Source organism: Penicillium daleae (assembly GCF_028827525.1).
Source record: "Penicillium daleae strain IBT 16125 chromosome Unknown utg000002l_segment0_segment0, whole genome shotgun sequence".
Taxonomy (NCBI): domain Eukaryota; kingdom Fungi; phylum Ascomycota; class Eurotiomycetes; order Eurotiales; family Aspergillaceae; genus Penicillium; species Penicillium daleae.
In genome coordinates this window covers 3,047,737-3,058,674 of record NW_026623150.1, presented here as the reverse complement: position 1 = coordinate 3,058,674, position 10,938 = coordinate 3,047,737, and the positions used below count along the sequence as shown (strand labels likewise).

Here is a 10,938-nt window from a genome sequence, read left to right as displayed (position 1 = left end):
TCTTAAATGACAATTTCCCGTAATGTATGTAGCATTTAGGTATAGAACATGATAAAGAGGACATTGTTGAGCGCATGGCTAATGTATCTCCCTTCGCCACCGAGTATCATCGCACGAAAACGCCTGCGCTATGCAAAAAGACCCAAACCCTAGGAGAGAGACAGAATAGAAAGGCATGAGTGGCAATCTACCACCTTCCACCCCGTCGCCGATATCCTCCGCCGCCACCTCCGCCGCCATACCGAGGGCCGCGTGCACCAGATCGGCCACCAGCAGCATAGGGATCCTCTTCCTCATGGTGGCGAACTGGTGGTGCCCGACCCTTCAGCTCGGCGCTAAGCTTCTTGAAGCCCTTGCGCATATCTGAATATCCCATGTGCATCTTTCCGAAGAAGTGATCCGCCAATCGTCGGTCATTATCGAGTCTGCTGAGGTAGGCGCCGCACACATCGCAGACCTGTAGCTTCTGGTGGCCTGACGGGCCAGAGGTATCTTGGAGGTTCTTCAAGTCGCGTTCGGCGTTTTCCTTCTGGTGCTTTGCGGTGCGAATCTTGTGCATCTCATTCAAAGCCGTTGCGACGGAACCTGTTTCGCCAAGGACGGAGACCTCAAGGAGGCCGGTATTGATCGTGTTGTTGAGATCGGCTATTTGCTTGAGCTGTAAAATAGTTAGTAACCTCATCCAGAAATCAGGGGCGAGCAGATGAGCATACCAGGTTGTTGGTTTGGCGGATCTCATCCGGGGTCTTCTCCAACCGGCGCTGTGCAGTGTCGATTCGCCGGTCACAATCATCAATATACTTTTGCATATCGCGCATGTAGTCGAACTCAAAGCCCCATTTCGCCTTATCCGCAGAGGACGCGGTGTCGTACTCTGTTTTCAACCCCTCGCTATGCACTTTGGGACAAGGTCCGAGGTCTTGCTTCGTATTGGTAAAGAGGTCGTGCGGGCAGGTGCCGACGAGGTAGGAGCGGCAAACTTTCGCATCCGTGATGGAGAGCTGGGAATTGCGACCCTGAGCGCCAGTCCCAATGAGCTGGTCAGCTGTGAATGAAGACCTTGTTAGCTTGGAGTGTCGTGACGGAGGGACGTCAGAGCTCGTGGTGCTGAACACTAATACGCTTCGGATTCTAGAGACGTACCTCCCATCAGCTGTTCCAGCAACTTTCTCTGCTCCGCCGCCATAATGATTGCCTTTTCCAGAGGATTAAATCGAGAGCAACACGGTGGAAGAGCTGTTCTGGAAAACGAACGGATAAGGTCTGGCGGTTTTTTGATGCTGGCGCTAGGCAAGACGGAAGGCGGTGAGGCGCGGCCATCAATAGACCACATGGACTTAAGACCAAACACTCGATACACTCGCCGCATTGCAATTGTGTCTGATGTCCAGACTGCTTGGCCATACTCAGGGTCTCTCCTGGTGACGCAGTGTGTCGTCGGTCTTGGATGTCCAACTCTGCCGAGGCCGAAATCCCCCTCTCGCATACATTGAATATCTCACGGACTAGGGGCGTCACAGACCGAGCTTCGGCATGAAGTGATGACGATCTCCTCACTCATTTCTCTCTTGCTGGCGCTCATTGTCACGCTACGGAGTTCGCCAGTTTCAGCATCCTCGGACTATCATGAACAGCTTATACTCCAACCGCTCCCTCAATCCTCCCTCCTAGCCTCATTTAATTTCCGGGGTAACACCTCTCAACAATCGTTTGACAATCAGCATTTCCAATACTTCCCGCGAGCTCTAGGCCAAATCCTCCAGCACGCACATACCAAAGAGCTTCACCTTCGCTTTACTACCGGACGATGGGACGCTGAAAGTTGGGGCCCTCGGCCGTGGAATGGTAGCAAGGAAGGAGGCACTGGTGTTGAGCTTTGGGCGTGGATTGACGCGGCGGATGATAAAGAGTAGGCTCCCTGAAGCTATGCCTGGGATTTACTGGATTCTGTGAGACTAACTCTGTGTTTAGAGCATTCGCGAAGTGGATCACATTGACTCAATCGCTGTCCGGGCTGTTCTGCGCCTCGCTGAACTTCGTCGACTCAACCCGTACAACTAGACCAGTCGTTTCCTTTGAGCCAACCGGTGACCACCCAGCAGTTGATAGCTTACACCTGCTTCACGGGACCCTTCCTGGAGAGGTCGTATGCACAGAAAACTTGACTCCTTTCTTGAAATTGCTTCCCTGCAAAGGTAAAGCTGGAATCTCAAGCCTCTTCGACGGCCACAAACTGTTTGATGCAGCATGGCAAAGTATGTCGGTGGATATGCGCCCAATCTGCCCCTCGGATGGCGAGTGTATCATCCAGATCGAACAGACTGTGGACATGGTTTTGGACATAGAACGATCCAAGAGATCCCGATGTATGTTGGCCTGTACCTATATTCACATGCGCACGCTGATCAGTCACTAAACAATCTATAGCTAACCCCATTCCGCGTCCTGTTCCAAATGAACAATTGCTTTGCGACACCTCTAAGCCCTATAACTCACATGACACTTGCTACCCTCTTGAGAAGGCGAGCGGAAACGCATGGAGCCTGCAAGAGGTATTTGGGCGAACCTTAAATGGCGTTTGCCCTCTCGCTGAATCGGATGGCTCAAGTGACCAATCTGTCTGTCTTCGTGTACCGCACGAGCGCCAAGTCTTCCACTCGGAGGGTGCAGTCGAACACAAGAAGGCAGATGGGTTTACCCGTTGTTTCGCTCTTTCATCCTCTCAGCCTTTCGATCTCTCGATCCCGGAACAAGCCGTGCAAACTGAAGTTCCACTCGATGAACCAGTCCTCCACGCAGAGCGAACGATTGTGGGCCATGGTCAGGAACGTGGCGGCATGCGAATCATTTTCGGCAACCCTTCCAAAACCACCGACGTAGACTTTATTTTGTTCGAATCCCTTCCTTGGTTCCTTCGGCCATATATCCATACACTGCAGGCTATCATCACGGGTCCCGATGGGGTGCCACGCGAGGTCCCTGCCTCCGAGCTTGTGACTGGAACATTCTATCGGCCTGCGATCGACCGTGAACGCGGTACCCAGCTGGAACTGGCATTGTCTGTTCCAGCTGCTTCGACGGTCACCTTGACGTATGACTTTGAGAAGGCTATCCTACGATACACGGAATACCCGCCAGATGCCAATCGCGGATTCAATGTTGCCCCCGCTGTCATCCGAATCCTGAACGCACCGGATAGCGCCCCCATCTATATCCGATCGACCAGTTTGCTGCTGCCGCTACCGACCCCCGACTTCAGTATGCCGTATAACGTGATCATTCTCACTAGTACTGTGATTGCACTCGCGTTTGGTACTGTCTTCAACATCCTGGTGCGACGAGTTGTGTCGGTGGACGAGGCGGCTGCGCTTGGCGCGCAGGGCCTGAAGGGCCGAATTTTGGGCAAGCTGGTGGCTATTCGTGACCGGCTCAAGAAGAAGGAGACCAAGGTTGATTAGCACCCTGTACAGTGATTTACATCGTTTATCAATCATAAATTCATAACGCCGCATCTTGAAATTCAAATTCTAGAAGACCCAGCATACAATAATCATTAGTACTAGTGTACATCCATGCATTCCTAGCTCGTGGCCAGATTGCACTGCAAAGCATCTCTCATTGTTCATATGATATCCACTAAGACCTAATCGAATACCCCACGCTGCAAAACGAATAAACGGCAAGGAATGACTAGACCTGGGAGAGTCCTAGCGTTGTGTCAAGCGACATGCAACGGACAAACGACTATCAAGACTAGCTGGACTGACCACCCGCGCTGTGCAAATTATGTTAGCGCCAATGATTGCAAACACAGCAGACTGACGATTATGGCATCGAAACTTACCCCGGGATGATATTCTTCACAGTCTCCCATCCTGGAAGGGCATCTGAGCCCCCGGGCTTCTGGCCCATAAATGAGTGGTCCTCGGTCGTACAAGTTGGTCCAGCATGTTCTTCGGTCTGGGATTTTCCAGACGCTAGATCTGCTTGGGCTAAGAAGTTGTTCTCCGCTCGAGTCTTCTGATCCTTCAGCGCAAGGAATGCTCCAGTAGTAGATCGCGGGTTGTGAGCCTATTTTCCAAAGCAGAAACGATGTCAGTCTGGAAGCCTGATATGATCTGGGCAAACAACACACGAGAAGTGCCGGGATAAGTAACATACAGCGATATGGCCCGGTCCCTCATTCAGCAGATCATGCGAGCCTCCCCTGTGGGAGGGCTTGTCTCCACCAGCATCCCCGCCACGGACATTGTTGGCTGGCGTGGGTTGAGAACTGGAGCCGCCCGAGACGGAGGTTCGGGGATGGTTAGGACCCGGTGCTTCGGACATGCTGATATCTAAAATGCAGTACGAAGCGTTAGGACATGTAACCCTTCCCAATGGTCGTGGAAAGTTGTTCTAGTTCCACAAATAGTCGAGAACAACAGTAAAAGGCTGGGAGTCATCCAGGATATTCAACTCACAATTTATAACAAAGACTATCGATCGTGCTGTTTCTCTCGTCCCTTCTTGATAAAGCGAGAGACGCACTCGATAACGGATAATATGACAGAGATCATTCTGAGACAGGGAATCTACTACTCCGCGGTTATATATCCGATCAGTTGTGACATTGACCTCATGGGGCTGCAAATCTTGGAAACCGGGCCACTGGAATATGAAGTCATCATGAGCATCGAGGGATCGGGATCCCAAGGGTCTAAATTCCCCGATGCGATTGGTGCCCGCCCCGATCGAGGACTAAAGTATAGCTGAGTCAGCCCTATGAGACTTCGAAATGCAGCAAGAATAATGCGAGGACCGTTAAAGAAAGTTTTGTAGAGGCTATTCGTCGATCTATGGACATGCAATAGTCTTTACCAGTAGGAGTATTACAGCGGAATCTACCGTTTTCAAGTGATAGCACATCCGAGCCTCGTGCATGAGACAACCTAAATGAATGTGTCTCGATCAGAATACGGGAAATGCTATTATTAACAAAAAAGTTTCCATTGGAACTCGAGTCCTTTTGAGGTCTCCTGATGTGTGACTTGAGTCATGTCCGCCACGATCTATTTCCGTGAATGATTTCGATCATATTGCATCACCCTAAAGGCAGGCCATAGTTGCAACAGGACGGCCCCAACCATCACACACCCGGCAAACACCTGAGCATGTAGGAAATCTGCAGTATTCAAGTTGACTAACGCACCTGCGACTGGTGTTCCTGCCAGCGCCCCGAAAGAAGATATTCCCCACATCATGCCCAGACGAGTGCCCGTGAGCTTGACGTCCGGACAAAAGATTGGGTGGGCAACGATTGAAGTCGGCCCAGTCACAAGAATACCACTTAAGCTACCCCAGTAGCAAGCCCAAACGATGAAGCCTGGGATATTGGATACCGCAATCCAGGTGAACATGGCAATGGCTGAACCCATAACGCCAAGAACCACGATTGTAATTGGTTTCACGTAGGCGACGAGAAGGTAAGGAACAACGCGACCGACCACGGATGTTCCATTGACAATCGCGACCATGTAGAAGGAGAGGCTTGTTGTCGTGTGGATCACGGTGCGAGCGTACGAGGCGACATAAAAGATAGGCACATAATATGCCAGCATCACGCAGGTCAACGAGACTGAGAAAAGCATAAAAGGAATATCTCGGAAAGCAGTCCAGTCGATTAGACTTCGGGCGCGTGTTTTAAGAACTGGTTGGCGGCATAGAATGCCACATGCGACAATGGCCATTAGAAGAGTCACGAAACCAATGCTCCGGACTGCCCAGGGGAACCCAACCTTGGGCTGCAGTTGGCGAAACATGACTGGGAAGATGACGGCCCCGACGCTGGATCCAATCGATGCTATACCAATGGCTATTGGCCGTTTTGTGGTGAAACTCGTGGAGACCATAGTCAACGCTGGGATATAGCTAATTCCACCGCCCATGCCGACGCAGAAGCCTTGCGCTAGAAGAACCTATCCATCATTTCCAGGATTAGATTAATATTCGACGTCCAAGAGGAAAGACAGACTCACCTGATAGTACTCCGTCGCAAGGCTAGTCATCATTAATCCAAAGACTGTAAGGAAACTCCCCGAGATCATCAACGGGCGCAAATATCCCGAGTCAACCAACGGCCCCGATACCAGACCGACCATAGGGATTAACGTTGCTTGAATGCTGCCCACCCAGGAAATCGCAGAGGGCGATTGATCCGGCAGCAGTTCAGTCTGGTAGTACTCTTGAAAAGCGCCAAAAGTCGTCAAAACTCCCCTGCATGAGGCTGTCAGCTCTATTTCATCAGATGGGACGATAACTTTAATGGAGATCAACTCACCAAGAATTCACAAAAACGCAGAACCCGGCCAATACATTCAACCATGCCAGCGTGCCCCCATTAATTCTCCGCTTGGCTCCATCGTCGCTCGATTGGTTTGACTGGCCTTGTTCCGCGACCGTTGACACGGCTTGTACATTATCGGCTGCATTTTCGGGTTCGGGTAATGTCGCCTTCTCAGCCATTTCCATACGCCTCCGATGCGACTGTAGAAATGAGTCGGAGAATAATCGCGAACCCTGCGTCACTAGTTATACGTTCGGGCATTTCCCCCATTGCTCCAAAGTGGAGGACCTTTCCCCACGGGGGTTTTATTAGTCAAGCGAATGAGGTGAAGGATTCCGGCTGAAGCGGCACTCCATAACCGAGCTCTACCGATTTTTCAGTTACCCGTTTGGGAGCTGTGCTTAAAAGGCGCGGAGAGCTCCGACAGGGGACCCCACGTGGATACTTAAATCGGGCTGTTTTTATTCTCCGAGTAGTGAAGTTGATTATGCAAATCGACCGTTCTATACCGCTTAATTGTTAAGACGATATCTGTGTGAAGCTATTCGGAAGCATGGTAGAAATAGGAATGTAGTTTTCACCAAGGTATCCTTTTTGTGCAGATCACACTCTGTCATGTCGCTTACTCTCATGAATTTTGCGCAATAGTCTGCCAAGAATTGGACTTGGCTAAACGAAATCTCGGCCCGAAGGCAGTTAGTGCAGTTGATACAATACGAATAGATTTTGAGACCATTGCTATTACATTCTTTGCTTAATGGATCACGCATAGACTTGCTGCAAGGATTATAGTGCTCTACGTGAGGGTTGAGAGATACATGCAACTACTTTGATTCCCTCGGGAAGTCCTGCCCGATAAGTAGATACGACTCATACGAGTCGCATTTATCTAATCAACGCGGTCTCCTTCTAAACGTAATCTTACATTTGACCCAAGACGACCAGACTTTGAAGTCAAAGGCTTTTGGGTTGAAATCGACCTGGGAAATCTACCTGTCAACCGCCCAATATTAATTTATATACCTGGATCTGTATGAGGCTTCGTTCGAAGGCTATAAAATCGGTTGAATAACAAGGTAGGTAGTACCTGGGCGGCCATATCGGGCCGATGCAGCCTATATCCCCGAAACTTCCTCAATCAGCGTATCGTGAAGTATACCTTGAAACTTTATTCATGCTTCCGGTCAAGCTGGGGTAACAATCTTGATCCGCTATCTCCGTGAACATGTCATGCCGTTCTCTCGTATATCCGTCCCAGTTGCTTACAAATTCCGTTGGAGCTTCGAGCGACCTAGTCTGTGTCTCAGTGGCTGACACCCCAGCCGCATCTTGTCATCCCATTCGATTTCTTCAGTTGAACAAACAGGGGGTCATGAATAATCAGTCAAACGGACCCATCGATTGGATAGTTGTCACAACCAATACTTAAATATTATGGGGAGTCGCAAACGGATCTAACCTGGATTCGTATAGCAATCGAATAGATCTCTGATGGCATATTTGACGCTATACTCTCCGTCGTATAGATAGTATGGTCGAGCGTGTATAAAGTCGAAGAAAAACTCACTGATCGTTGTTCAAACTAGACGTCTAAGCTACTCACTCCTCAGGAATACTTGGACAGCAAGAGCATCCACTCCTTCTCGTACTCAAGCCATAATCACAAAATGCCCGATTTCCCTAAGCGAGTTTCCTTTACCAAGGCCTGGCACACAACGCCATATCCGTTCATTTCTCCAACAAGAGCAGGACTTTCGGCGACTGGCAAGAACGTAGTGGTAACCGGTGGCGGGACGGGCATCGGGCTTGCGACTGCAATCGCTTTTGCGGAAGCTGAGGCTAAGTCTGTCTCAATCGTTGGACGTCGACTAGACAAGCTCCAAGCTGGAGTAGAGTCCATCAAGGCAATGCCTGAATTTACGAAGACACAAGTCTTTTACCAAGTCGCAGATCTTTCAGATGCCGAGCAAGTCAAGTCGGCCTTCAAAGCAATCGCTGACGAAGTTGGCAATATTGACATCCTTGTCTCAAATGCCGGTGTACTCCCGCCATTCGGGCCGATCGTGGGCTATAATCCGGATGATCTTGTGCGAGGGTTCGATGGTAACGTGTTCAGTGCATTCAATGCTTTCCAGGCATTCATGCCTCTTGCTGGACCTAATCCGATCATTCTCAACATTTCGACTTGTTTGGCGAATATCACTCCAGTTCCAATGGTAAGCGCCTATGCGATCACCAAGGCTGCTGCCTTGAAGATGATGGAATATCTGGGAGCTGAGAACCCTCATCTCCGGGTTGTCAATATCCAGCCAGGATGGGTCCCGACTGATATGAACGGACATCAGAGCGAGGCTCCAGATGTTGGTAAGTTTGGCGCGAAGTATTTTCTATCTTATAGACCTGTGTGATGCTGATAGCAAAAATTAGCCGAGCTTCCTGCTCACTTTCTCGTTTGGCTCGCGTCCCCCCAAGCCCATTTCTTGAAGGGCAAATTTGTTTGGGCAAACTGGGATGCCGAAGAGTTGTTGGCGCGGGCTGATGAGATCCAGAGTAGTAAGCTGCTGAATTGGATTGCTGAAGGGGTTCCTATGTGAGGCGCTCGGAGATGGACTTATCGACGTATGAGACGTGTATGGTTGTCTTGGGCTTCAATTAGAACTCAATTTTGACATCTTGGAATTGATAAGCAAGATTTTTATTGAATCATCTCCGTGTAAGATCTTAGCTGTACAGCTCCACTCTAGGGGTCTTCCAATCATCTGAGCTTGCTATACGACAATGGGCTTAGTGACCATTTCGCAGCCTTGTATAAAAGGCCCAAGCCCCCACGCGTTCCTCCAAGCCACCACCCACGTTGCTGTTTAATACTTCGAAACTTCCAGTCAGTGATTATCATGGCTACTACACATACCGTACCAAAGTGTCGATTGCGAAAGTTCCATCGCAAGTCAAGAAAGGGATGTGGGAACTGCAAACTGCGCCGGATAAAGGTACCCTGTCAATAAGTCCGAAGCCAAAATGAGGTATCTTTCACTGACTTGTGCAAGTGTGACGAAACAAGACCGCGCTGTGAAAGATGCGAGTCCTATGGAATTGTTTGTGATTATGTTTCTGGTTCCGAATTGCGAATGATCGGGGAAATCGAAGCCCCGAAGACAATCATCGAGGACGGGACCACTGCCATCGAACTCGACGACAATAAGTTAAGACAAATCATGTTTTTCAAGGAAGGACCAACGGCTTCTACAATCGTGAATGTGTCTCAGTGCGAAGTGTTGAGACTGGCATACTCGGTAAGCACATTCGAGTGACCGACTTGGGCATTTGGATATTTCAAAGTTGACAAATAGCATCCAGAAACCATACTTGATGCACATCGTGTTGGCGATTTCGGCTTTACACCACCGCTATGAACAAGAGTTATCACTCGATGAACCCAATGCATTTGAAGCATACCACGCATACAAAAGTGCCGCCCTTCTGAACCAAGCGCTATCCCGGTCAATACGGCCCGAGGAGCGCGACACCTTGTGGATGGCAGCGACGTTTCTTGGTGTCAATGCTGTCTCGACATTATCAGCGACGACTCCACAAGAAGCCTGGCCGCTGAAGTCTCACGAATCAGACCTAGGGTGGTTGCGCTTTGCCGGCAGCAAAATGGCTCTCTGGGAGCTTACAAACCCGGTCCGGCAAGATAGCTTATTCCAAAACATGAAGGGCGAGTATGCGCAAATGTTTAACTCTATTGCTGTTGATGGAGTGAGCGGTATTCCTCCCTGGCTTGCCGTGCTATGTGACCTGCACGAGGGCTCAACTATACATAACAATCCTTATTTTACGGCTGCGCATACACTTTCTTTGGTTCTCGATCAAAGCGCCGAGATTTCGCGATCCAGGATTTTGGCATTTACCAGCCAGATGGAACCATCTTTCAAGGATTTATTGCGAGTCAAAGATCCGGTCGCACTGCTTCTCTTAGCATTATGGTATGAAAGGGCTGGTCCGGCAATCTGGTGGATTCAGCACCGGGCCACCATTGAGTACCAAGCAATTTGTCTCTATCTCTGTCTAAAACAGAATTCTCCAACAGAGATGGTGGTCACGAATAACTGGATGTCCAAATCAGTTGAGACCGGGTTGGTTGTTTCCTTGGTAGGAAAGTGAGGTACCTTAATGCCTTGGTGCCTGTACCTGAATGCCTGATTGTCCAGGCTCCTAAATTTATACTTTTTTCCCTCACTTGGCCACGAGGGCCCAACCAAACAAAGGTCCTTACTACTTGGCCACAGCATAAACGGGTTGACTCGTTGACGATCTCGTTCCTGGTGATTTCCCCCGCGTTCTAACAGTCTAGGTGCTCCCTCATGGGTTTTACAGGCTCGGCAGTTGAAATTCTTTGTCTTCATCCTAACTGAACGCCTGACCTGGGCTTTCCAGGCCTAGTCCTGCCCTAAAGTATTGCGCAAGTCGCTGCGTAGACGCGTCAGCCTGCCACGGCCAGCATCAGCCACCGTGGGGCTCTCAAACGGTGTTTGCGCTCCACACGCAACGCGATGACGCCGTGGTCTGGGCTTCTTGAGTCCTATTTAGGCAGTCTTGGGAACTCTTTGAAC

The 10,938-nt window shown here is 49.9% G+C and overlaps 6 protein-coding genes across 6 annotated transcripts; 3 read left to right on the top strand and 3 right to left on the bottom strand.

The window, feature by feature from the left end:
* Positions 1-187: 187 nt before the first annotated feature.
* N7458_002106 (LUC7 domain-containing protein) lies at positions 188-1,186 on the bottom strand (the record flags this gene model as incomplete). Its single annotated transcript, XM_056905489.1, has 3 exons — positions 188-658; positions 714-1,045; positions 1,144-1,186. 3 exons carry the CDS (start codon positions 1,184-1,186, stop codon positions 188-190), a joined length of 846 nt encoding a protein of 281 aa, XP_056769596.1.
* Positions 1,187-1,541: 355 nt separating this feature from the next.
* gpi16 (GPI-anchored transamidase subunit GPI16) lies at positions 1,542-3,458 on the top strand (the record flags this gene model as incomplete). The annotated part of the gene is made up of 3 exons (XM_056905488.1): positions 1,542-1,909; positions 1,972-2,366; positions 2,428-3,458. 3 exons carry the CDS (start codon positions 1,542-1,544, stop codon positions 3,456-3,458), a joined length of 1,794 nt encoding a protein of 597 aa, XP_056769595.1.
* Positions 3,459-3,753: 295 nt separating this feature from the next.
* Positions 3,754-4,329, bottom strand: N7458_002104 (uncharacterized protein; the record flags this gene model as incomplete). Its single annotated transcript, XM_056905487.1, has 3 exons — positions 3,754-3,775; positions 3,845-4,071; positions 4,162-4,329. The coding sequence occupies 3 exons, from the start codon at positions 4,327-4,329 to the stop codon at positions 3,754-3,756; spliced, it is 417 nt and encodes a 138-aa protein (XP_056769594.1).
* A 722-nt stretch (positions 4,330-5,051) lies between these two features.
* On the bottom strand, positions 5,052-6,504 carry N7458_002103 (putative MFS monocarboxylate transporter; the record flags this gene model as incomplete). Its single annotated transcript, XM_056905486.1, has 3 exons — positions 5,052-5,957; positions 6,018-6,255; positions 6,320-6,504. The coding sequence occupies 3 exons, from the start codon at positions 6,502-6,504 to the stop codon at positions 5,052-5,054; spliced, it is 1,329 nt and encodes a 442-aa protein (XP_056769593.1).
* Positions 6,505-7,992: 1,488 nt separating this feature from the next.
* N7458_002102 (SDR family NAD(P)-dependent oxidoreductase) lies at positions 7,993-8,733 on the top strand (the record flags this gene model as incomplete). Its single annotated transcript, XM_056905485.1, has 1 exon — positions 7,993-8,733. One exon carries the CDS (start codon positions 7,993-7,995, stop codon positions 8,731-8,733), a length of 741 nt encoding a protein of 246 aa, XP_056769592.1.
* A 961-nt stretch (positions 8,734-9,694) lies between these two features.
* Positions 9,695-10,489, top strand: N7458_002101 (uncharacterized protein; the record flags this gene model as incomplete). Its single annotated transcript, XM_056905484.1, has 1 exon — positions 9,695-10,489. One exon carries the CDS (start codon positions 9,695-9,697, stop codon positions 10,487-10,489), a length of 795 nt encoding a protein of 264 aa, XP_056769591.1.
* Positions 10,490-10,938: the final 449 nt, after the last annotated feature.